Here is a 27,810-nt window from a genome sequence, read left to right as displayed (position 1 = left end):
ATTAGGGAACTTTTGCGCGAATGAAACAGGCTGCTTCTTTCTTTATGTTAGTTAGGCATCTCCTTGCCTTCTCATTTTAAACCCTTAGCCACATAAAAACATAATATTGATGTCATGATTACCTCTATAAGAAAGGCATAGCTCAAACAATAAGATGTCTTTAAAGAATTTATGATGAATGTGTCGTATCCGAGAAATAGTATCTAATGAAGGTGTACCAAGTAAGTCGACCATCAAATCCAACTGGAGGACAACATTTTTACCAGCAAACAATGGTTTCCCTGTCAATACTTCAGCAAAGATGCAACCTATACTCCAAATATCGATTGGTGGGGTATAAACGCTTCAAACATGAGTTAAACTTTGTTAACTATTAATCGTTCTAAATACCGGAGCATATTGGCACATTATAATGTGGCAAAGCAAATTTAGTTGAATATTTCTTTTGTTGAAAAGTAAATACAGATTTAGAGGCCAAATGAAACAATACCTTAGAATAAAATGATCCACACAGCTCCAGATCTCCAGATTTGCAGACCACCTAAAATAAAGAAAAAACATAATCAGATGTTGATCCACACATGTGTATGAGGTTTTGAGTGAAAACGTCTCCCGATATAGAAGAACTTAAACTAAATTTATACATCAAAGCAAAGAAGATTTGGAAAAAGTTTTGCTAGATAAAGAATAAAAATCTATTATATAAAACAGAAGGGAAAATGATGACTGGGACAAACACCGTTGTTTAATAAATGATATTTTCTAACAACCCTTCCCTCAATTAGCTAATTATTCACATTTACTCCCAACTTATTCAATATTTGGGTTTTTTTAGGAGAGAGAGGGTCCAGTGTGACGTCATCTTTGGCGATTTTTCCCTCTTTCCTTTTTTACCAAAACCCTAGCTCCTAATTCTAAAGCTTTATATAATCTACTTCAGTAAGTAGCAATCTTAATAAGAGAATCAAAAACACATAATCCCTTTAATCTTCTCAATTATCCATATCCTTTCATGTCGAAATCTCATCTGCTATCTATCAATCTAAACCTATTAAACCCTAAATCTAGATTTTATCTTGAAGTGGTGAAAAATCGTAGGCCGATCAAGAGATTGTTCGAATTAAGAAGTAAAATAACCCCTAGAAGATGAAGGTTTAGACTCACCAACCAATCAAATCAATCATCATGTACGGACAAGAAGACACCGCCATGAACGAGGGTCACCAAAAACCCAGGGAAGTCTTTCAACACTAGCTTGTAGTATTCTAGGTTTTTTCTCGGTTTAATTTATCCACTGCTTCATGCACTTGGTTTTTGCCCTATTTTCTTTGCTTGGTGCTAATCTTGTTTTCTATTTGCCTATGCCATGGTAGTAGTAGGATGTTCAGGTTAAGATGGTGTCTTCTTTACTGTGGTTAAGCTCCATATGCTCTTAATCTCTACATGTTATTTGTTGACAGTCTGTTTATGTGGTTTTAATGGATTCATTATCCTGAATCGCATCAATCTGTTTACTATTTTTTATGTATCTCTCTATCTCCTCTACTTTTCTATTTAATTTGAATCTAATTTCGTGTTAAGTGATTGTATATTAATGTCTCCTATCTTCTACTAGTTTGTTTAGTGTCAGTTGCTAAGTTAGTGTTTATCTGTGTTCTCTTTTTATTAAAACAAAAAAAAAGTATCTTAGGAGTTATAGATAGGCTTTTTAGGTTTGTTTATGTGAGATCATCCCTAGTTTTAGTTTTGATGTTAATATTCTGCAGCTATTTAACTCCATGTGGTTAGGTTTTCTTATTTTAAGCAGAAGATATACTTATTGTAAAGGGTCTGGTTATGGTTATGAAAATTCCTTAAGTTCTGAGTTACTAATGAGTTATTTCCCATTTGGCCCCCTACTTTGTAACCAACTTCTTTTTTGACCCCCTATTTTTCATAAATTCAAATATGACCCCCTTTTTTGTTGTAATTGTCATAACTACCTTTCATATATTTATTTTTTCAAAATAAAATTAATTATAAAACATGAAATTCCACCTCACATCCACCTCACCTCTCTCTTCAACTCACCTCTCTCTCTCCAACTCACTACAAAAAATTAGGTTATTAGCGACGGAATGAAAACCCGTCGCTACAAGTAGGGTCGGCAATACTATTACCGACGGATTTTACGACGGTTTCTAGATGTCATCATTGATATGATGAACATTTATGACGGTTTTGTAGTAAATGTCCGTCGTTAAATTTTGTACAATTGCGCTCTGCTCCTTATCATCGACGGTTTACAAACCGACACTAATAGGCATGACGGATTGTTTCCGTGACTAATGTTGAATTTTATTTTTCAATACGGTCCCTGTTTTTGAGCTGGCAGAATGCTTGACCCTTAAAAATAATTCCTTCGAACATGCAAAAAGAAGCAAAAATTCACATTTATTCAACCAAACAAATATTCACATTTACATTAAAACAAACACATATTAAAATGCCAAACGTGAAACAGAAACATTTTAAATTGTATTCAAAGATACGAAACATGTAAAAATTGTATACTATAGTGTCTACTACTTGATGGCCCTAAATCTTCATCCAAATAGTCCTTCTCCTTTCAAAACTCCATGTATAACCTGTATAACAAGGTTTATCAACGTAAGAGTACTAAAAAACAAAAAATAAACAAATTATACAAACGTATAAATTTCAATTCATGATAATTAACTCGTTACGGTGTTACATTAAACTATTTCCTTAACAAACCCGTTAGCGAATGCATAATCCAAGAAAGCGAGCACTCGAGCGTCATACTCTTGGAAACCCAGCTGTTATCAATTTTTCTTAATTTGGAACATAAATTGGTTATTAGTAAACTAAATAGATAATGAACACCAAAAGACTTTCAAATAAATACACCATTAAAGAGAGAGAGGACCTTTCACTTATCTATTAATTTAGGGTTAATTCCGTTTTGGCCCCCGATTTGTGACCAACTGGCCGTTTTGGCCCCCAATTGTGTCCGACAGTTCGTTTTGGCCCCAATTTCCTGTTTGGCCCCAACATATTTTTGTAAGCTTCTCCATTCTACCCTTATGGCAATTTTGTAAATTAAATGTATTTTATTTCTCTTTGTCCACCTCACTAAGCAATTGCCACGTCATATTCGTCCACATAAGGTCGCCGGAAAATGTCGCCGGCGACATCATTTCCGGCGACCACCATTTTTTTTTTAACTTCTTCTTCTCCAACCATCTCCTTCCTTCTTCTTCTCTCTCTCTCTCTCCTTCATCTTCTCTCTCTCTCTCTCCTTCTTCTTCTCTCTCTTCCCCTCTTCTCTCTCTGTTAGGTTTCCGGCGAAGGGTTTCCCTTCGCCGGAAACCGTCTGGATCTGGGGAAAACCCCAGATCCAGACGCCTCTTCGTCTGGATTTTCCCAGATCCCCCCACCCCCCTCTCACTATAAAAGTTGTCAAAGAGTACAGAAGAAGAAAAAGCTTCAAAGGGTTTATTGGCGAGACCTAAAAATTATGCTACCAACAACAACAATAACAAGCTCTGTTACATTTCAGTTCCATCTGAAATTATAAGCTCAGTTTCATCTTCTTCACTACAAGCTCTTCTTCTATCTCCTCAAAAATCATCAAAAAATTCAAACAAACTCTTCTCCTCTACTAAAAGCCCTATATTCTGGATCTTCTTACTCCACTTCTTTACTTTAATCGGAATGTTGAAAATGTGGTTCAGTCTTGATGTTTTAGTTCCATTTTCACCCTATCCCTGTTTGATTACTCAATCTTCAACCTCTGTTACTACTAAAGATTCATTCCTAGCTTCTTCGACTAAATTGTTAGTAAATGAGAATGAGAACGATGATGATGATGCTAAAGAGTTCTGGAAACAACCTAATGGTTTAGGTTATCGACCTCTTTTGTATTTCAGTGATGAATATCGTCAATCAAGCAGTGAAATAGTAAAGGATCGGACGAAGTTTCTGATGGTTGTGGTTTCTGGAGGTATGAATCAACAGAGAAATCAAATCGTTGATGCTGTTGTGATTGCTCGGATTTTCTATACTGTAGACGAAGAGGCGTCTGGATATGGGGTTTTCCCCAGATCCAGACGATTTCCGGCGAAGGGTTTCCCTTCGCCGGAAACCTAACAGAGAGAGAAGAGGGGAAGAGAGAGAAGAAGAAGGAGAGAGAGAGAAGAGGAAGGAGAAAGAGAGAAGAAGAAGGAAGGAGATGGTTGGAGAAGAAGAAGTTAAAAAAAAAATGGTGGTCGCCGGAAATGATTTTGCCGGCGACATTTTTCGGCGACCTTATGTGGACGAATATGACGTGGCAATTGCTTAGTGAGGTGGACAAAGAGAAAGAAAATACATTTAATTTACAAAATTGCCATAAGGGTAGAATGGAGAAGCTTACAAAAATATGTTGGGGCCAAACAGGAAATTGGGGCCAAAACGAACTGCCGGACACAATTGGGGGCCAAAACGGCCAGTTGGTCACAAATCGGGGGCCAAAACGGAATTAACCCATTAATTTATGAGTTTACAAATGAAAGGTTTACAAGTTTGTGCTACATATGGGTTTTGGTCAAGCTTGTGTACCCCTAGTTTCATGTGTTGATAAAAAACTACCTCAATTCAGATTCAAACTGGTAGGAGCAAAGTTAAGAATGATGAAGTTTCCAGAGTTCTTTTTTCAAGTTCAAAGGAAGAAGAGTACCTGGAATATTTTTGCAATTTCGTAAATGGGAACTGATTAGGGCAAATTTGGAGAAACCGCGGGTTTTGTGAAATTTCCGCGGGCAATTGTTTTCCCACTATCGATGGAATTAAGTTTCTCGAGCCGTCGGTATTAAGAAATAACGACGGCTTTTTAAACCGTCGCTAAGAGACAGACCAATTTTTTTTTTTTCTCGTGTGATTCCGTCGTTAACAATCCTTTTCCCAGACGGATTATGGGTGAACAATTACGAAAAAGACCATCACCGACGGTTTAATTAAAACCTGTCAGTAATAGTGAGAAATACCGATGGTTTTGCAAAAACCGTTGTTATTATGCCGTCGCTAAAAACTTATTTTTTTTGTAGTGTCACCTCTCTCTTCTCCGACGAAGGTCGCCGGACGGAAAATTAATGTGAAAATTTCCTGGCGGACGACCTTTAAACATAAAAAATAAAAAATAAATTTCTCATCCGCGAAGGGGTTTCCCTTCGCCGGAGAAAGTCTGTTCAACTTACAGATCTACTGATTTCCCACAATCAAATCACTTCATACAAGTTGAAATGATCATCTTTTACCTAAAATGTGGTAAATACTATCATCCCACACTACCATCTTTTACCTAAAATGATCATCTTTTACCCTCAGTAGGAAATTCCATTACTAGCATCTTCATACAAGTTCAGAAAAAATAATAGAGCAAGAGAGAGAGAGAGGGATGGACCTGTTTAACGGCGATAAGCTCGCCGGGATCGAGATTCATGTTGTAAGAGAGAAAGCTAGGGTTTATTTGGTTTCATTACAGAGAGAGAAAATGAGAACCTCTGAAGAAATGGGGAAAAGAGAGAAATAGAGGAAAAGAGAGAAATAGGGGAAATTTGAAGAAGAGAGAGAAAATGAGATATTTCATTCTATTCAACATGACCAAGTACTCTTGTAAGATGAACCTACTACATCACTTGTATCCAATTACAATTTTGATTGAGGAACTAAAAATTGAAGACATTCAGCTTCGATTAAACTCAATTCGTAGGCTATCAATAATTGCTCGTGCCCTCGGTGAGGAAAGAACTAGAAAGGAATTGATTCCATTTGTTAGCGAGAATAATGATGATGATGATGATGAAGTTTTAGGGCGGAAGAATTGGGGGTTTTTATTGATTATGCTCATTTTCTTTTACCACTATTGGAAACCTTATGCACTGTTGAAGAAACCTGTGTTAGGGATAAAGTTGTAGAGTCATTATGTCGAATTGGGGCTCAAATGAAGGAGAGTGATCTAGTTGATTCGTTTGTTCCTCTTGTGAAAGTAAGTTCCTTTGTTTGGCTTCATTTTCCCATTATGTGCATTTTGACTAACATTATGCTTTCCACCATGTTAATGCATGTTATTTGAATAGCTAGATGATAAACTAGACATAGTCTGTATGTAGATCCCTTCTTCAGAGAAGTTGGTAGTGGGAGGTCGCGAGAAGCCATAGGGACTAATCATTATCCTGCCTCAGGATCTAATCATTTAAAAAAGCTATGTCGTGGGAAAAAAGAGTCATGTTTCTCTTCCCTGATCAGATGTTCTTGAACAGACCTTCTCCGGCGAAGGAAACCCCTTCGCCGGAGTGTTTGGAGAGAGAGAGAGAGAGATGAGAGATTTTTATTTATTTATTTTTATGTTTGAAGGTCGCCGGTCGAAAAATTTTCCGACCAGCGACCTTTGTCGAAGAAGAGAAAGGTGAGTTGGAGAAAGAAAGAGAGGTGAGTTGGAGAGAGAGAGGTGGGTTGGAGAGAGAGAGAGAGAGGTGAGTTGAAGAGAGAAGTGAGGTGGAGAGAGAGGGAGGTGAAGTGGAGAGAGATGTAAGGTGGAGAGAGAGGTGGGGTGGAATCTCATGTGTTATAATCAATTTTATTTTGATAAAATATATATAGGAAGGGTAGTTATGACATTTTCATTAAAAAAGTGGGTCATATTTAAATTTATGAAAATTATGGAGGCCAAAAAAAAGCTGGTTATAAAGTAGGGGGTCAAATAGGAAATAACTCGTTAGTAATTGTCTTCCTTAAAAAGAGATAAATAAGTATGTATTTGTTATCATATTAAGTATTTCTCTTCATGGTCTATATGTAGCTTTGTTTTAGTGTAAGTTTAGTTCTCATTCTTGCATGTGTTTTTAGTTTTTCTATAGTCATTACGTGCACTTGTGAGTTTCTCTTTTGTGTTCTCCTTTCTCTTTCCGTCCTCCCCTTCCTTCTTCTCCTTCTATCTCCTCTCTTATCCCTGGTTATTAGGTGGTGCCTTTAGCGCTTTGTTGGTTTTGGGTTGTAACCCTCTTGGATTTCCCAGCCTGTATAGCTTTGAAGCTCCCTTCTCCTTTCGTGGGTTTGTCTTTTCTTTCTGGGTCATCACATGGCCGCCACCACTAACACAAACCCCACCACCAGCCTCTCTTGTCTTAGGTGGAATATTATAGGCACCTCTACGTATATCTCAAAAAAATATCTTCTTAGCCTCATAACCTACATGCAGCCAGATATCATCTTTCAGAGACTAAAAACAGATCTTGTAACATTGCTAAACACATTTCTATTAGTAAAACCTATGCGAGCCCCTTTGTAGAACCAACCAATAGAGCTGGTGGTCTGCTCCTTAACTAGAGCACTACTTAAACCTCTCAATCATTTAATCTAACCCTAACACTATACATGCGGAAATAAAAGATACAACTAGTAATATGAATACTTATCTAACAGGCTTCTACGGCTGCCCTTACAATAAAAATATACTTCGCCCCTGGAAAATGCTTACAAACCTTAATATGAATTTGGACCAACCATGGTTGGTAATAGGTGACCTCAACAGCATTCTCGACCCACAAGAAAAGTGTGGTGGAAAATACACATCTAATTCTTCCCTCCCGAAAATCTTAGAGATCATTCAACAACTAGGTTTGATTGATTTAGGTTTCCAGAGCAACCCGTTTACATGGTCCAACCGACAATTAGATGGAAACCTATGAAGGACATGTCTTTCGACCAAGATTGCAATGCGAGCAATTTGTCGGATAGGACAATTGATGAAGAAGATCATAAAGTCCGATTGATTTAGGGATCGTAGTGTTTAGCTAGAAACCAACTACGATCGTCGAATAACGAAGTAATTCGCGGCTAACTTCGATCAGATCCTACAACGGGTTACACATAAGAATGGTTGTTTAATCGGATTGGGCTGACTTTTGGAGGGTCAGTTCCTTTAGTTAGGAATGTTTAAATGGAGGTTTCCTGGCTAGATAGGTATCTAGTCACTTCTTCAGATTCTAAAATACTTCAAAACGATCTGGTTTCTATCACCATATCAAAGCCAAAATCAATTTAATCTTAAGAAGTTGAAGATTCTATTAACCATGGCGTGCATAAAAGTCTCAATAGATCGACTTCCATTGCTTTCTTGAGAAAATTCTCCATACCTAACGACCATTACTACGGCCAGGGCTCTCGATATTTCCTTCCGTTCTTCAACAAATCTCGCAATTCAAACTTCCAAAATGACAATCATGAACTTCCATTGTATTTTGAGAAGAAGAATCAAAGAAGATGATGAAGAAGATGCATCGAAGAAGAAGAATTAAAACCCATATTATTTTTAGCTTTATATGTCATTACCCAAATATTTTGGTAATTTCTAGTTAATATGAAAAGATACTTGATTTTTTTGTTGTTATGGATAATTATTTGACCCAAACAACGTTTTTCCCTTCTTTTTTTCCGTCTCATATCACTACGAGAGATTTTTCCTAAAATAAATTAGTAGAGTCGTGATGGAAACCCAACCTATGAGACTAGAGATCCCACGAGAGGATCAATTTACATACTACGTCGCGACCATAATACTGAAAGAAATTTATCTCTTACACAAGCCTAGGATGACTCAATGTGCCTACAGTTCCAAGGTTAAGCTCAACCTTTTAATGAATCCCAAATATTAGAAAATTGCTTCTAATGTAGGTGGTGGGATACCTTTATTATTATTAAGGTAACCTATGTCTCTACTAGAAAGTCGTAATGGGACAACTTCTCTAAAACAGACATGAAAACCAAGTTGCTCAAGGTCGAAATGAACACAACCAATACCTTTTAGAAGTAAGAAAGTAGTTGGGTGATAGCTACTCGTCGGTGTACAACCCTTGGGATCTAGTTCAAGATATAGTTTGTTAAGACTTAATTTATAAACCCGATGATTATTAATCACTACAAAAGATTCAAAGTCGCAAGTTATCTATCCCTATGCAATGAAATTTCGTATCTAATTTCTTTCAGCGTCAGTGTACCGGTCTAATAAGTTTACTTTATAGCAAATATCGAATATTCATTTAAGTGGGGGGATTGTTGGAATCGATCAGTTTGGATCGATCGAAGGGCTCGCATTATCTCCGCTTATTTCATGAAGATCCAAAGTTGTAGATCGCAACCGTCGCTTCCTTCTAACAAAAACTCGCCTTTGTTCACCCAACAGTCATCAAATGCGTCCCAATTTGAACAGTTGTGGCCTTAATCGCATGGTGTTTATTTGATCCGTTAAAAACACTAAAATCAACTCCCAATTTGATTATGCTTTTTTCCAGAACATAATGTATTATTAGTTCATTTTAAAGAGGCTAGAAAGAAGATTTAACATATCTATCAAGGAGTTTCACAAGAAGTTTGTGCTCCACTTACATAGGCTAGTAAACTTTTACCTTAGAATGTTTTTTATTCAAAGTATTATTAAATCAAAGTACCGTGGGAGATAAACGTTGGTAATTATGTGTTACTATACAGGATGTCAATTGTCCTGAGGAAAGAGGGATACCTTGTCTCGATTAAATTTTCTTTCTAATCCTCTAATTTTTTAAATTTCTAAATCAATGACATTTTGATTTTCGAATCAAGAAGTTATTGATTTTAAAGTAATATTCTTTTCAATCTTAAATCGACAGTGAGATTCGACTACAAATCGTCTATATTGGATAACAGATCTATTGGTTAAAAATACAAAAAATATCGAATCGTTCTCTTCCCTTAGTATTCCTAAGAAAATTTAGCTATATATACCGCTTGATGCACTCGAGATGAGTTAATAGAGATAAACTAAAGATCAAAAATATAAAAAGAGAACTTTCACGATGATGATGATGATGATGATGATGATGATGATGATAATAACAACTTAAAAAGAAAGAATGGAGAAGTATAACACAATCAAAGTGAGTTTATCAATGAATGAGAGAATATAAAGAATAGACAAGCCCTCCAACAGTGTGGGAGACCATTATTTTTGAATGCCACATTCCTGCTAATCAAATTTTATTTCCACCCTCCAGATCAAAATTTTCAACTACGATTTCCAGATTATCCAGGTACAATAAGTGAGAGATTGAATGTACTACAAAGAGAAGATTTTTCCAGTACAATGCGGGAAGTAAAGAAATGATTAACAGGAAGTACAAGTGAGAACTACACCGTTTAGCAAAATGAAAATCGAAAACATTGCTAAAGCGGAAGTAAAGAATATTCATCTTTTCTACTTTTATCATCTTCATCAGAGGATTCAGAACTGTCACACGTAAGACCAGAACTATGTGAAATCTCTCGATCATCTGGAGATATTTCACAATTTTCACTTTTTGTGAGAATGAATGTTGATCGATCCTTTTGGGGGCGAGCTGTGATAACTCTATTTTTGGGGGTGATCCTTTTGGTATGAAGAGATTGTATTTTTGGGGGAGAGAGTGTGTTTGTTCTGAAGAGACCGTCCCCTGTGAAGGACGATGTAGGGGGCCTTTTATAGGCGAAGTTAGGCCGACAGTGATTAGTGGCGGTGGTGAGGCGGTGGCCGTTAAACCATAATAGAAGTTACCTCTTGTGCGTATCTAGGGTTTCTCTTCGAGTCTATCCCGGATCTTTGATAAGTGAAAGTTCCTAAGTTCAAGGATACTTTGTATATATCTTGCCGGAGTGATAGACTCTAAAGGAGAAGTTTCCTCCTTTAGATACGTGGAGTCCAATCGGGCTTAAACACTTCAAGATGTGTGGCCGACTGAGATCTCTCAGGAAAGTCCAGGATTAAGTCATTAGGTTGCCCAGCGCTGATATCTCCCCAGTTCTGAGCGTAAGATATGGGCCGAACCTGTGGAGGCCCCCTTATTCCTTTAGAGATCCCAGGGCTGATCTGTCCATGTCGAGGCCGTTTTGTGCAGAGCTGGTTTCTTCTGGTCGACCTCCCAGTTAGGGGAATGTGTGGGGGACCATTAGGGATTTTAGTTGTCCTGGACGTTAGTCAACGTCCAGGACATTTTATGCATCATCAAGAACCAATAGAATTTAATAGGATGATGCACTATGTTAAAAACCCAGGAGGTAAGTGCACAAATATGCGAAGAAAGCTATTACATAACAATCCAATAGAGGTTACTGATCAAGTTAAAGTATCACTCCGTCATAATCGGAAGCCATCATTCTACAAGACCATATATATATATATATCCTGCTGTAACACTTGTATGGCCAAATATTTGCCCAACGAGGTGTCTGTAAAATAAATGAGCAACTGCTTCGTAAGGATAAAATCGTGAGGCCCGATCACAAGGCCCGATAATGGCCCAAGTCGATACTCTGGCCGTCGAATCCATACCCGCTTGACACTAAGCATATCTGACACGTGTCACACAATAGCCACCTGCCAGTGTTAAGCTCTCTTACGGCCAGAGGGTTATTGCGCAATCCGAAACCACAGTGGTGATAAATATTCCGTATCTACCACTTAAAGAGGGACGTTACCGGCCAGTAACTTATCGCACACGCGGTAACATCCTAGCCGTCCCTCAAGAAATTCAAACACTCATCTGATGGTCAATACATCAGATACCTTATCCCTTTATCTCCTCTCACGAACAACCGTTACGAAGTAAATGCTCTCGTTACAAGCTGGTCGTCATCAAGATGAATCTCTCTGACACAATAAAGAGCGAAGGCAACACCCAGATCAATCATGGAATATCCGACAACAATACTCTAGCAGTCTATTTCACCTTCCCTCTAACATATTCTTTGATAAGCATCCTCAAGAGCATCCCATTCTTTCATAAGTCTCTGACTTATTGTCTTAGAAGTTGAGAGATAAGAGCTTGATAGTTCCTCATCCAATAATAATTAGCTGGTCGTATCAACACCATCTTCATGCGATCACCACCTTACCGCAATCATATAACCCTCGGGTCCGATCCATCTCTCATCCAGCAGTAGCGAGCTGGTCGTATCGACACCGTTCTTATACGACCACCCCCTTGCCACGTGATCCACTTACGACCAACAACCTACAGCAAAACCCACTTACGACCAGCAGATTATCGTCACAATATAATTTTCATCACCCTTCTCATTACAGTAACTACATCACTACCGTGGAGATCTGTTCCGACAACTCTACGAGCTGCGACACCTAAGTACTCCGACGACAGTTACCCTTCCATCGCGCACTTTGACTTTCTTATTTATATTTGACCGAGTATCTGACTTGACCGTCGGAGCCCCCTTACGCCGGCACCATCCCGGTGTCCCAGAGGCTTCACGATTTTTCTCTCTTTTTGTGTGCATGTTCTTTTCGACACGTAGCCGGTCCCCGCAACATCCAACCCCGACCCAACAAGACTTTTTGCCATCAACCCGTTGACTGTTGGATTTTCCGACCCGTAGATATTTTACTGTCCACAACACTCATGTCAAACCTGAAAAGAATTATAGGCTAGAGAGTCTATAAGATTTACCCGGTCTTTATTTCTTTTCCAAGAAAAATCAAACCGAAAATCCACTTCGCTAATACATTATAAGAGGCCTTTTTAGTGTATAGGAAAACCGTGGACTCTCATAATAGTGTGCTTACCTTGTTACCTTATGAAAATTAAAAATCTATATGTTTAAAGATGATAAATAAAAGTCCACATCTAAATTCTTTCTCTTTATTATAAGTGTAGATTAATGTTTACAAATGGATTACATTAATATTTCTACCTTCCTGATGGGCCTAAAAGGTTACCCTAAATAGGTCACCACCCGCAAGTATACGGGCGTCAAGTGATAATTCCGGTAAGTCCGGTTCGTTCCTCAGAGACTAAGTGAAACCTATTCTAAGACTTGGAAGTAAAACGGTTTTGAAAATGGTTTTGGTTTTGGTGATAAAATAACGGACAAAATAATAAAACAAATTATGATACAAGGAACTCAAATGGTGAGGAGTCTAGGTTTTAGGAATTCACCACATAAAATTACCTTTAGAGCAAATAATTATCTAATTAATTCTCTTTTTTATAACTCAGAATTTCGGATAATGAACTATCCTAATTCCGGGAGATGTTTTCGTTAAAACCGAATAAAACATAACAATGTAATCATTTTATTTTAAATAAATAAATCTCTAAACTACTATTTATCAATTAATAAGTATGAACCGTCAAATGATTTAACATAAGCACGATGCATCAAATCGAAAAGTATAAATAGTGAAAAGAAAATCTATTTATCAAACTAAAACGAATTAAACTATGAAGCATTAATCAAGAGTTAATCAATAAAAATTATATCTCTAAAAGATCAAAAATGGGTTTCATCGTAAAACCCTAGATGGAGAGTCTTAGTTAATCATGATCGAGATTTAAATAAATATGAATAATAAAAGAGGGAGAAGAAATCTTAACTTTTTCGCTATTTCAGAACCAAACAGGGCCTTAGGGAAAGATTTTCCTTCTGTTTTCCCAAAATTCTGCCAAACAGACCCTTAGGGAAAATTATTTTCTCATCTTCCCGGAAACGATTTCCAGGTGAGAAAATAATTTTCCTTCCCTGGTTTTTTCTCTTTCCTTCTCTGTTTTATCCTTCTTTCTCCTTCTAAACTTTCTCTTTCTCTCTCTAAAACAAACCAGTAACACCTCTTTCTCTCTCTAACCGAAATAGTAAAGAAAGAAGAAGATAAAGAAATTTCAATGGAGTTTATATTAATTCGATCTCTCTCTCTCTACAGTATCTCTCTCTCTCTCTTAACTCTTTCTATCTAATCTTCTCTCTCTCACAAAGAGAAGAAACAGAAGAAGAAGAAGAATAAGAACAGAAACAGAAAATTCAATCTCTCCCTCTCTCTCTCTAGCTCTTAGCTCTCGGGTTTCTCTTCTATCAACTCTCTCTCTCTCTAACTTTCTTCTTCCAGAACCGAGCTGATGATCTCTCTCTCTCTCTCTAATTTACTGTTTGTAGTTGAGCTTTAGAGGTGGCTGATAATCCCAGCCGAGATGAGATAAACAAATCAGTTCTTTCTCTTTCTTTCTTATAGCCGAGATGAACCACTCGGTTATCTCTTTCCTTTCTCTTCTCTTTCCTTTCTTCTCTTTTCTTTCCTTTCTTCTCTCCCTGTTTCTAAAACACACTCTCTCTCTATATTCTTCCAACCGTGAAGATGAAAGGATCCAACATATTCCTTCCTTTCTCATCTCGGTTTATATTCTTTCTCTCTTTAGCATTCGAGCAGATAGAGACGAGAGGGAGAGAGAAAAGATTGAATTTTGCTGGTGGTGTCTCACGGTTTCATGGTGGGAGCTTCAGTGGCCGTCGGATTTGCAAAGTGCGGATCTGGACGTATGTGGGGAAGTGGGAGTACACTAGTTAAACTGCTTCGGCTGTATTGAAGTATCGAGAAGGGGTCCATTTCGCTGCAAAGCTGGTACACGGAGCTCGGATGATCAACGCCTCAATTTGCGCCACATCATAAAAATATACCCGCTGGCCAGAATAGCTCCCGAAGTCATCCCACTAGTCAACAGTGTTGGACCCGGACTTTGACCTGTTATAGTTCACCCATTCGGACTCCGATTCGACTTCCGTCTTCGCCGTTGGGTTCGTATTGGACTCTGCTTTCACATGAGCACTAATATTGACCAGAATACCCTTGTCATTAAAATGACCAAAATGCCCCTCAAGTATGTCTTTATCATGGTGTTTTTTTGCATCTAACTCCGTAAATGAGACCTGAGAAAGAAAATAAGACAAATTGTCAGAGTAACCGCTCGAATCGGACTAACTGACCCGAGTTAAGAGATCCAGATGGGACATTTTCATGTCTCATCAAACATCCCCAAACTTAGATTTTGCTAGTCCTCGAGCAAAACAGAAAAATAAAACCAAGCCCAGTTCACCACTTTCGTAGGGAATCACGATTGCACTTAGCACGTGCAACAAGCCGTTAAACCTCTAGGTTACCCTAGAGGACGAGTTTTGTCTCGTGAGGGTTTGCAGTGAATTTACCCACAAAATTCAAAAATTTCAAAAATCCAGAAGGGTCTAAATATGGTATGGACTAAAAATGTTTATCCGATAAGTTTTCGAAAGTTAATAGAAATGAAATCAAAGTTGACCAAACCATACAAATGCTAAAAATCCCTTCACTAGTAATCAAGACCTAAAGTGCACATGACCAGCCAATACGAGTATCATTTCGGTTCCAAACAGACAAGACCTCGATTACCTTCTCAATACATTTCGCCTCGACTACTGCCTCACGGTCATACACTCAAAAATTAAAGTCACTCAGAAATGGCTCACTCAATGTGCGAGTATGAGTATGAAAGAAAACTCGACACATTACAAAAGATGGACTAAATTTTTCGTAAACGACTGATCTCATAGAAAGGAAACAACCACTAATACGGAATGGGGGAGCTTACCAACTCTTCTCACCTGATCTACTATCTAACAATGCTTCCTAGAGGTCGATAGACTAAGGATGAACTAGAACTCCTGAGAACTCGACGTCTTCAAATCTTCAAGAACTACTTTTGGATAAACACAAACACTTTTTCTTTGATTTTTTTTTTTTTTTTTTTTTTTTTTTTTTTTTTTTTTTTTTTTTTTTTTTTTTTACGACTCATAATACAAATATTACTTGCTTCACATTATTCCTTCCTTGGTAATATTCTCTTCATTTTGCTTCATGCCTTATTCTTAGGGTTCTAACAAATGAATTTCTATCTTCCTCTAGTTGACACTGTTTTCAAGTTTCTCAGACTACAAGAGAAAGGTTTACTTCCTGATGACATCCCTAGTGGTTGTAAAATTTGAACTCAAGAGATCAACTGAGCTCTAATGAATATTGCGAGGTTGAGTACCTCTTCATTCTACTCAGAGTTAGCTCAGAAGAGATCACTCAAAACAAAAAGAAAGGCTCAGAATCTCACATAGGTTAAGTCTCCACTAATGATCGATTAAGTTCTCTTAGAAATGTCCACTCTTCACCTATCTAACACTCACATGGCTAGTGCACAGACAACTTCAAGACTCGAAATTCGTGGAAAAACCTTTAGCAAAAGTGTAGTACAACCAACTTGACTCTATAACTATTAACAAGCAAAAACAACTAGACTCACATTTTCAATCCAAAAATTAAAATTTTGAAAAATTTTAAACCCTTTTGAATTTTTGAAATAAGGACTTAGCAAAAAATTCAATCCCCTATCCCCAAACTTAAACCGAACATTGTCCTCAATGTTCTGAAGACTATGCAAAAAATAACAGGGTGAAGGGAGAGATATTACCTGATTCGGAAGTCCTAAGCGTGGGTTGCCTCCCAGAAAGCGCTAAGTTTAACGTCTTCAGCCAGACGAAACAGATGATTCGAAAAAATAAAAAGAATTAACCTACTGGATTACAGATATGTGATTAACTGTAAACCAATATTCGATACATCTGTGGGTCCACCCAAAACACAAAGTTTTCAGTGAACGATAGTCTCACATCTTTGTGAATTGCAGAGAGTGCATGTGAGACTATTAAAGATGAGGGGCAATCCCCAAACTTAGTGGATGCACAGTCCACTAAGTAACTATAAATACTTGGACCAATGACTAGAAAGTCATCAAAAGGATCGACATAACAATGAAGGGCCAATATATCCGTCGAAGGCAGAAAGTCATCTGCAAGCTTAGTGGATAGAATATCCACTATTTCCATAGACGTTCTAGAGGAGACATCTGAAGTGTCCCAAAAGGGATCAACAACCGAGTCTGAGACCATGTGAAAGGTCAAACTAGACTCTAAGGGTAAGGCAACAGGCTCGGGGACCAAGTCAAGGTCCATGGTTTCCTTAGGTAAACAGTCTGACAAACTATCTAACATGTCTCTACTGTCATCAATGTCCTCAAATACATCTGGAGTCTCGCAGTCATTCATAATATCATGCCTTCCTAGAATTTCATCTAAGGCTGACTCCTTACAAATCTCAAATGTCGGAAAGTTCAGAATAGTGTCATTCCCAAACTTGCTCATAGCGCCGTCATTCTGGATATCAACGTCTAATACAGTCCTATCATGGTGAGATGACATAGGTGGAGGAAGCAAGACAACAAGGTCATCAGACCTTTCAGGCTCTAGGATATTATCAGTAAATTCATCGACATTTAACTTAGTACTAGGGTTAGACGTATTAACCTCGTCATCGTACCTAGTACCTTCCTGAGTTTGGGGTGGTGAACCCCCTTCCTCGTCGGCGAATAACTGTGACTTAAACATTTTCATCTGTTGAGCCAAGGACTCAGTATCCTGCTGCATTTGAGTCGTAAATTGTGACATAATCTCAATAAGACGACTCTCGGACTCTGATCGAGATCTATCTTCAAGAGTCTCCTCATAATAAGGCTCACTAGTGTAATTAAATGAAGACTCTTGATAAAAACTCTCACCGTACATATTAGGATCATACCTGTCTCTAAAGTCATTGGTCTCAGAATAGTGTGGACTATAAGGTCTCTCATATATATTTGGCGTCGGACCATATCCATCGCTAATCGGACCATCTCCACACATTTGCTGATAATCTCCTAATGTCATATGAGATCGATCAGGCTCATATGGTCTACTCCACTCACTAATCGGACTGTTTCTAGACATTCGTTTATAATCCTGAAATGTCATACCCGGTCGGTTAGGCTCGTCTCTACACATCTGTTGGTACTCTCCTAGGGTCATACCAGTTCGGTTAGGCTCAACTAGCCTATTCCCCTCGTTAAGTCGTTGACAATCTCTTAGAGTCGTACCACGTTGGTTAAGCAACTGTTGGTATTCTCTTAAGGTTATATCAAGGTCATCATCACCAACAGGGTATGTCCAACCATTAGAAAAATGCGCCATGATGGTCAGGCACGATCACAAGATGAGAATTGACACTTATGTAACTAAACTTGACTCCTTTCTTTTGGTCCAAAATTTTTTTTTTTTTTTTTTTTTTTTTTTTTAAACACGAAAACCGAGGAAGCACTACTAAGATCTTATAAAAAGTACCCACTAACAGGGGATTCGTGGGTGATTAGAGAAAGTTACCTCCCGTTCGAGACGGGCGACGACCTTTGCAGACGACTCGGGCCACTCTCCCCGCGAGTGTTCGAACCCGAGGCTTCGTTTTGGTTTTTCGGTTACAATTTATGCCCTTTAAATTAGGGTCAAAACTTAAATCCAAAAATAAAGTCTAGAAAGTCTAAAGTCTCTCTCTCACCAAAAATAAAATAAAATAAAACTGTAAATTTCTTCTTTTCGACTCCTCCTCCTTGTTTGCGCCTTCTCTTTCGCTCCTTAATGCCCTGCACACCAAAAATAGAGAAGCAAGTCAAAGTGGCCAAAAATAAAAACTTACCAAAAATAAAAACTTTCCAAGTTTAGAAAAAATTTTGAACTTATTCCCCGGCAGCGGCGCCAAAAACTTGATGGGCCTAAAAGGTTACCCTAAATAGGTCACCACCCGCAAGTATACGGGCGTCAAGTGATAATTCCGGTAAGTCCGGTTCGTTCCTCAGAGACTAAGTGAAACCTATTCTAAGACTTGGAAGTAAAACGGTTTTGAAAATGGTTTTGGTTTTGGTGATAAAATAACGGACAAAATAATAAAACAAATTATGATACAAGGAACTCAAATGGTGAGGAGTCTAGGTTTTAGGAATTCACCACATAAAATTACCTTTAGAGCAAATAATTATCTAATTAATTCTCTTTTTTATAACTCAGAATTTCGGATAATGAACTATCCTAATTCCGGGAGATGTTTTCGTTAAAACCGAATAAAACATAACAATGTAATCATTTTATTTTAAATAAATAAATCTCTAAACTACTATTTATCAATTAATAAGTATGAACCGTCAAATGATTTAACATAAGCACGATGCATCAAATCGAAAAGTATAAATAGTGAAAAGAAAATCTATTTATCAAACTAAAACGAATTAAACTATGAAGCATTAATCAAGAGTTAATCAATAAAAATTATATCTCTAAAAGATCAAAAATGGGTTTCATCGTAAAACCCTAGATGGAGAGTCTTAGTTAATCATGATCGAGATTTAAATAAATATGAATAATAAAAGAGGGAGAAGAAATCTTAACTTTTTCGCTATTTCAGAACCAAACAGGGCCTTAGGGAAAGATTTTCCTTCTGTTTTCCCAAAATTCTGCCAAACAGACCCTTAGGGAAAATTATTTTCTCATCTTCCCGGAAACGATTTCCAGGTGAGAAAATAATTTTCCTTCCCTGGTTTTTCTCTTTCCTTCTCTGTTTTATCCTTCTTTCTCCTTCTAAACTTTCTCTTTCTCTCTCTAAAACAAACCAGTAACACCTCTTTCTCTCTCTAACCGAAATAGTAAAGAAAGAAGAAGATAAAGAAATTTCAATGGAGTTTATATTAATTCGATCTCTCTCTCTCTACAGTATCTCTCTCTCTCTCTTAACTCTTTCTATCTAATCTTCTCTCTCTCACAAAGAGAAGAAACAGAAGAAGAAGAAGAATAAGAACAGAAACAGAAAATTCAATCTCTCCCTCTCTCTCTCTAGCTCTTAGCTCTCGGGTTTCTCTTCTATCAACTCTCTCTCTCTCTAACTTTCTTCTTCCAGAACCGAGCTGATGATCTCTCTCTCTCTCTCTAATTTACTGTTTGTAGTTGAGCTTTAGAGGTGGCTGATAATCCCAGCCGAGATGAGATAAACAAATCAGTTCTTTCTCTTTCTTTCTTATAGCCGAGATGAACCACTCGGTTATCTCTTTCCTTTCTCTTCTCTTTCCTTTCTTCTCTTTTCTTTCCTTTCTTCTCTCCCTGTTTCTAAAACACACTCTCTCTCTATATTCTTCCAACCGTGAAGATGAAAGGATCCAACATATTCCTTCCTTTCTCATCTCGGTTTATATTCTTTCTCTCTTTAGCATTCGAGCAGATAGAGACGAGAGGGAGAGAGAAAAGATTGAATTTTGCTGGTGGTGTCTCACGGTTTCATGGTGGGAGCTTCAGTGGCCGTCGGATTTGCAAAGTGCGGATCTGGACGTATGTGGGGAAGTGGGAGTACACTAGTTAAACTGCTTCGGCTGTATTGAAGTATCGAGAAGGGGTCCATTTCGCTGCAAAGCTGGTACACGGAGCTCGGATGATCAACGCCTCAATTTGCGCCACATCATAAAAATATACCCGCTGGCCAGAATAGCTCCCGAAGTCATCCCACTAGTCAACAGTGTTGGACCCGGACTTTGACCTGTTATAGTTCACCCATTCGGACTCCGATTCGACTTCCGTCTTCGCCGTTGGGTTCGTATTGGACTCTGCTTTCACATGAGCACTAATATTGACCAGAATACCCTTGTCATTAAAATGACCAAAATGCCCCTCAAGTATGTCTTTATCATGGTGTTTTTTTGCATCTAACTCCGTAAATGAGACCTGAGAAAGAAAATAAGACAAATTGTCAGAGTAACCGCTCGAATCGGACTAACTGACCCGAGTTAAGAGATCCAGATGGGACATTTTCATGTCTCATCACTTCCCATCCCGTAATTATGGTAGATTTGTAGGAAGCTTTTCGATCGAGTTAATCTTTATATTAAAATAAAAACAAAACTTCATCTTTTTTGTTATTCGTCTTGCTTTATCATAATTTTAAACTACAAAAATGGGGATAAGGCCGGCCCATGTTTGCTTGACAGGTGGTTTGTACCTTACACCATCACAACTCAAACCAAGATTATAACAACTAAACTATAGTTTTAATTTTCTCAATAATCTAATTACGATTGTATATGTTTGAATAAGACTAGCCCATTAAACTCCAAATAAGGGGCCTTAGGTATGTCGGGGTCAAACCATCGGCTTTGGTTGCTTTGAGTTCAGGCGGCCCCTGAATGGAGAAAATCGAAAGGACATTTTAATATGTTCGAACATTATTATTCTGCCTGACTACTGTAAAACTCAGAACTGAGCGAACTATGACAAAAAATGTATATATGATGGGTCTTTTTCTTTCTTCATTCGGCAAAAGAATGTTGTTGTTGATATTCCATAAGTGCCGAACATTTTTCTATAAGAAGTCATTGCTCATGGAATTTGGGTAAAAACAATATGACCAAATTATCACCCTTAATTACTACTTTGATTTCCTACCTCAATAATAATAGCCTCCAAATACTCCTTACATGCGAGTTCTTTAAAGTCAAAAAAAGGGACGGTGTATGCCACTTATAATCAGAACCATTAAATTGTGGCACACTCCCTTTCATTTTCAGTTCTCACCAACATCTTAACTTATTCATTTGCTTTTATTTTGCAACACATTTAGCAACACTAACAAAACCATATGTACATACATATATATAAAGACCGAGTCTCAGTCATATGTACATACATGTATATATATATACATATATATATATATATATAAAGATGGAGAGTCTCGATCATAGAGATCACATGCGTACTTCTCTAACTAGGCATAAGCAATGTATGATAGGGAAAACTTACATGATATGTTGGGATTGAATATTTAATGATCTACGCCTTTTTTTATGAGATTAATGCTCTACTCCTTGCTATCAAGAAATAATAAAATTCAAGATTAACCAACTTAGGGACTCCACCTATATGAAGAAAAAAGATACTCACCATTTTAAGTGATGAATGAGAAAGCAGAAGAGAGAAAAGCTAAGTTCATCTCTTCTCTTCCATATTCTCTCCAAAGAAATCAACAATATAAAGAGAGAACTTTCATAATAATAATAATTATAATAATAATAATAATAATTATAATAATAATAATAATAATAATAATAATAATAATAACTTTAAAAGAGAGAATGGAGGACTATAAGACAGTCAAAGTAAGTTTATGGATGAATGAGTTAATATAAAGAAGAGACAAGCCCTTCTACCGGGTGCAAGAGCAGCGAGACCATTACTTTTTAACGCCATTCCTGCTAATCAAATTTATTTCCACCCACCAGATCAAAATTTTAAAAAAACGATTGCCAAAATTTGGAGTACGATTACCAGATTATCCAGGTACAATAAGTGAGCTTGAATGTGAGAAGATTTTTCCAGTACTACGTGGGAAGTAATGAAATGATTAGCAGGAAGTACAAGTGAGAATTACATCCTTTAGCAAAATGAAAATCGAAACATTGCTAAAGTGGAAAAAAAGAATATTCATCTTTTCTACTTTTATCATCTTCATCAGAGGATTCAGAACTGTCACACGTAAGACCAGAACTATGTGAAACCTCTCGACCATCTGGAGATATTTCACAATTTTCACTTTCTGTGAGAATGACTGGTTTAATTGAGCTAGTAGGAATGCTACTTGAGGAATGCTACTTGAAGAATGGTTTAATTGGTTTAGTTTTGGATTTGTAGTATTAGGTTTATAATTTGTATGGGATTTACTTCACGTTGAAGTTTCTATTTTGAATTAATTAAAAATAAAATCTTTTTTTTTTTTGTTCTCATTCTTCCTGTATATGTTGTCTACCAGTTCGAGATTACCAGCTTTCTCAAGAACACGACTCTATTTACAAATACATTAGTGGCGTTGCCAACTGGACTTGGGAAGACTCTCATGGACTCGTGGTGCTATTGTTATGTATAATTATTTCTGATGTTTCCTAAAGGTAAAATTTTCATTCTTTCCAGTACCTGCCTTCGCCTCCTTGTCCTTCCGTTCTAACCTCTAATTTAGGGTGTGTTTGAGGATTAGTTACTAGCGCTCGAAGATTGAGACTCTTGCACTGGATTTTGGGTTGATACTAGGGGATTGAGAGAAGATGGCTTTTACAAATATATGAATCTCTTCATATTTATGTACTAGATGATGGAGACCATCAAGATGGGCCTCACGGCCGAACTAGTTAGAGGGCCTCATGGCAAGTCCATTAGGGTTAGAGTTTAGGAGTTTCCATGTTTTAGTATTTCCTACTAAATCTAGGTTTAGAAGTTTCTATATTTGAGTATCTTTGATATTTAGGAATCCTAATTTGAGTCTATCTAGAAGTTTCCAAGTTCCTATAAAAGGAAGTCAGGTATGTCCTTGTTATACAGATCAGAGAATATTATCAACCAAGTTTATTATTAATCAAGTTATTAATCAAGTTTATTGTTTATCGTTATTTTATCAGTTTTATTTCGTTAGTTTAGTTTATTAACAATGGTGGATTCCATTACTTTTACGCTTCCGCAACAATCTACATCACTAGAGTTAGCAATAGCTGAGAAACATATATATCACATCTTCTAGGTTAAAAAAGGAGACAATGTATGCATTTAGTACATAGAAATCAAGTTAAAAAAGGTTAAAGTTCAAACCTGAGTAACCATAACGTATAGTGAGAACGTGATGAAACTACACCAGAATTGGAATGTAATCCTACAAAACCAACAATCAATAAGAATATCAAATTTATAGTCTTACCGACGTTCTTTCAGCTTCTTCTATATGTGTATCAATTACATAACTCAAAAATCAAGCTCGAGAACAGAAAAAATGAAACCCCAGCACTAACAGTATCAACATTGTCCCCACTTTTACAACATAGGCCCAAACCCACTGGGTAAAATGTTTTGTTTCAAACTAAGGCACCACAAGCCCATCCATATGACCTCAACACTTACTAAGCTTGAGCTCCCACCTATACCCCAGACTTTGAATAATCCCCCAAGCAATGTTGGATATTACAAGAAACTTGGAAAATTTCTAGGTTCTTACCGGTTCATCAAAAAACTTGTAGAAACGAGCATTGGGACATTATAGAGAAGTTACCCAGATATCAAGCGTATAACAAGAAACAGCCGATTCTCCATGAAGCAAGAAGGGCCTCTTATTTCCCACTGAACCAAAAAAAAGAGTAAGTCAGCATGTTGCAGATTCTCTTGTGCAAACATTACTTGTAAACAACCCAACGACCAATTTTGATCCCCTGCTTTTGGTGTGTGGTGGTACCCAAGGCCCAAACCATAAATCTTGATTGAGGGAGGGTAGGTTATGTAGGCTACTCTAATGGACAGACTGACCCGAGGTAACCAATATACACATGTTTGGCCTCTCAACAGGAACCATTAGTAGGCAAGCCAGGCTTAGCTTACTAGTGGCTCTGCCTATGGTGGTACCCGTTTTATGAAATATTGTATTGATATCAGCAAATTCTTACCAAGGACCAAATAAATGTCGCCATTTCAAATGCATTCTGCAAAAATAAGAAGCCCATGAAAAGATAAGAACTTTGTTAAGATGAAGTTTCAAATTATTCGAAGAACGATTTTGCTTCCACTCACCTGAAATGAGATAAGTTGTATTAGCCATAACAAGAGTTTGGATTTTCCAAACCAAAAAAGTTCGTCTCTTAGGTTAAACTGATTTCCACTGCATGGGTTTGAGTCTTCCACTTCAAGAGTACCTAACATGTGTCCTTTTGTTGGCTAGCGTTACAGGCGTAGAGCATGTGTGACATTGTTCCTATCACGTGCAGCTCTAACTCTGATACCACGCTAAGTTTGTCGACATCGGACTCACAACCATTTGAAATTGAGTGGAACGGTCTTAGATATTATATTGTTGGTTAGAGATTTCCCTTTGTCTATGTGGGACAATCCTCACACATTATTAAATAACTACGGCTAATGGAAAACCAACAAAAATAGTGATGTAACAAACCAAATACAGACATAATAAACCTGATAATGGGATAGGAATTTGAACATATAAAGGTACCAGCCAAACGAGAACGCGGTCTTTGCTCCACGGATGGGGCGTATGGTGGAAAACGAAAGTTGAAAGACGCTTAAAGCTCTTCTTTCCAGTGCCTGAAAATCGGTAATATGAATATAGAAATTATATAGGAAAGTAACATCAGGGTGAGCATGTTAAGATAACCGACCAAATAAATAAAGAAATTCATACAAGAAACCTTGATACGCTGCCCGAAAAATTTGGCTGGAGTCGGGCCGAAATCTGAGATGGGCGAGGTTGATTTCACGGTTTCACCGAAGTATCTTTTTCTCTAAGCCACCGGGTGAAATCAGACCGTCCACCTCAGAGTCCAGCCCACTTTTTCGGGCAGAGAGACATTTTTGTAGATTTTAACTTCGGTCTCAACTATCAAGCAAATGTATACAATACAAGGAAGATTTTCACCTTTCAATCCCTCATTAGCCATCGACAATGCTTGACTTTCCCATGTTTTCCAACTATGTATCTGCAACAAATAGAAAATCTTACTGTACTCTTATGTCAATAAAAAAGAACAACCTAAAGCAGAGAACCACATCAGGAGAAAAAAACCTTATATGCTAAGCTTTGGAAAATCAAAAGATTCCAAACTCACCTTGATCATGGCCAAAACGGTAAGGACAAAGTTGTAAGTAACATGGATTACACCAAGAACAAACAACAACGGTGAAGTTGCTCAAGACTTTCATATGAAGCGAAGGGTTCGTGGCGCTGCATAATTACAGTTTCTGATGAAACATGATTACATGTTAATTTCCTCGAATGTTGTCGATAGTTTTGCATCAAATCAAGATTTTCTCTTCGACAAATAAACAGGCGTCCGCCTCAATTGAAATAAAACTCCAAATCCAACTCAACCAAGGTTAATGTTTTGTTCAAACAACATTGAACCATGACAAAAAGTATAACTAGGGATGAACAACTTTATAAAAGGCAACTGTACTACAATAGTAAGAGGAATTGTCATGAACCATGCTACCCCCGTCTGGTGGTGAAGGTAGGGACCCGATTGTTAGAAACTCGGCTATCCCAGTTGGCAGGGAATTACAGACCTAACCTAAACATTTATCACCCACATTGAACACTTCCTCAAATTATTGAATGACCAATGCCACTTTCAAACACACAACATACACACACACACATACACACACACACCTAATTTACATCTATATATATAGAGAGAGAGAGAGATTAGAACCCAGATAAAGAAGATTAGGAATGATGAGTTAGTTATTACCTCAGGACAGAGCTCATGAGTTAGTTATTAGCAAACCCAGTTTTTATGTTTCTGATATTATTAATCAACAACATTGAAAATAAGAAATTGAGAAGAAAAATATTTACATTCAACAAGAACATATGAGACCCACAAATCACATACTTGTTTTGTTCTTTCTCATCCAAATTTAAAATCCAACTCACATAAACAAATTCAAGATTGGGGTTTTCATTTTTAGTTAAATTAAAGGGAAATCCTTAAGATAAAGATCATAGAAGATGAGATATTGATTACTTAATAGTTCAATTTAATCTGTTCTGGAAGTAGTTGTGGTTGTTGTTGTGTTTCCTCCAGAGCTAGAAGATGAGGAATTGGAATTCAGAATTGATCTCTTGTTTTGCTTCTTCTTCTTCTCTTCCTCATAATCTGGATCATCAGTTGGTAACTCAAACCTACAAATAGGGCAAGAATTCCTTGAATCTAACCAAGGGATAATACAATCTCCATGATAATCATGTCCACAAGGCAATTTCTTTGCTTTTTCACCGACAATTAATGATTCTTTACAGATAGCACATACTAAATCTACTTCTTCCGGTGAGATTGTTACCGTCGGTAACTCATTAACTGCTGATTTTGAAGCAGGTGGAGCTCCTCTAATGGAACTTCCTTCACTTTCTGCTAAATTCTGTAATAAAGCTTCGTATCCAGCTGCATCAACATAATCTTCTGGATTACCTATATATCCATTTGATTCCATCATCTGTACTCGGAATTGAATCGCACTCTCTTCTGATCCTATCATGATTTCTGACCAATCAAGAATTCTGTTTCGGCTACCACCAGCACGAGATGCGATGTCTCTGATTCTAAGTCGGAGAATTTCACGGCGTCTCCGTCGATCTCCTTCTTCATCGTCTTCATCTTCATCATCATCCTCATGTTGATGTTCATGTTCATCTCCTCCTCCTTCTTCTTCTTCTTCTTCATCACCGATCTCGTAATCAGATCTGTTGAAATTCTCATCGTCATAATTATTCCATCCATCAAGTTCGATTCGAAGATAATCATTTGGATCAAATGGATCTGTTACTGGATCTGAAGACGGTAGTGGTGGTGGTGGTGGTGGCGGTGGTGGAGGAGAGTCATCTTCACGAGCTGCTTCAGCCATTAATCGAAGAACTTGAAGGAACTGATCACTAAAGGAAGATTCTCCACTTCGATTAAGAGATCTAGGAGGACTCGGTGGATTAGCAGGAACAACTGCGGCGGCGATGGACACAACAAATCCATTCTTACACTCGTAACAGATGATATCTGAAAGATCTTCTGATACAGTTTCTATTGAAACTCTCTTATCACAGTGATAACACCAGTATTCTGATGGTTCCGGTTCCATTTCCGGTTCAGATGCCGGTGAGATTAGTGGTTGAGGTGGGGTTTCTGCCATTACCAGAGACCAGAGAGAGAGAGAGAGAGAGTGGATAATTTTTTCTTTCTGATTTTTATATATATGAAACTAAATAAAAAGGTTAGTACTTGAGTTCTCACCGTTGATTTGGAAATTTGACGGTTAAAACTCAGTTAGGATGGAAATAAGTTAGTGCGACTATGTTGTAATCACGATAACATCATCCATGCCTTTTCTGATGCTCAACCGACAAAATGAATCAATCAAGATAACCTTGGTGGTTAAGTTAGATAATTTGTTAAAGGCGCATCCCCATAGTGTTATACGCCCCTCCAACCTTCACAACATTTTCTTCAAATTTGTTTTGAAAGA

At 37.5% G+C, this 27,810-nt stretch overlaps 2 protein-coding genes across 2 annotated transcripts; both read right to left on the bottom strand.

Annotated features, from left to right (window-relative positions):
- Window positions 1-25,539, bottom strand: LOC147538663 (MLO-like protein 4). Its single transcript, XM_086641033.1, has 8 exons — window positions 25,401-25,539; window positions 25,211-25,271; window positions 24,788-24,879; window positions 24,228-24,263; window positions 23,840-23,907; window positions 23,386-23,446; window positions 491-541; window positions 1-83 (listed from the first exon to the last, which is right to left on the bottom strand). Exons 1-8 carry the CDS (start codon window positions 25,407-25,409, stop codon window positions 72-74), a joined length of 390 nt encoding a protein of 129 aa, XP_086497159.1. The 5' UTR covers window positions 25,410-25,539; the 3' UTR covers window positions 1-71.
- On the bottom strand, window positions 25,401-27,571 carry CIP8 (COP1-interacting protein 8). The gene is made up of 2 exons (XM_086641032.1): window positions 26,322-27,571; window positions 25,401-25,516 (listed from the first exon to the last, which is right to left on the bottom strand). The coding sequence occupies exon 1, from the start codon at window positions 27,475-27,477 to the stop codon at window positions 26,335-26,337; it is 1,143 nt and encodes a 380-aa protein (XP_086497158.1). The 5' UTR covers window positions 27,478-27,571; the 3' UTR covers window positions 25,401-25,516; window positions 26,322-26,334.
- Window positions 27,572-27,810: the final 239 nt, after the last annotated feature.

Source organism: Eschscholzia californica, unplaced genomic scaffold, assembly GCF_041429995.1.
Source record: "Eschscholzia californica isolate CP2 unplaced genomic scaffold, dmEscCali1.0.p SCAF_5, whole genome shotgun sequence".
NCBI lineage: Eukaryota > Viridiplantae > Streptophyta > Magnoliopsida > Ranunculales > Papaveraceae > Eschscholzia > Eschscholzia californica.
The sequence above is the reverse complement of the archived record's forward strand: the minus strand, read 5'-3'. Positions and strand labels throughout refer to the sequence as shown.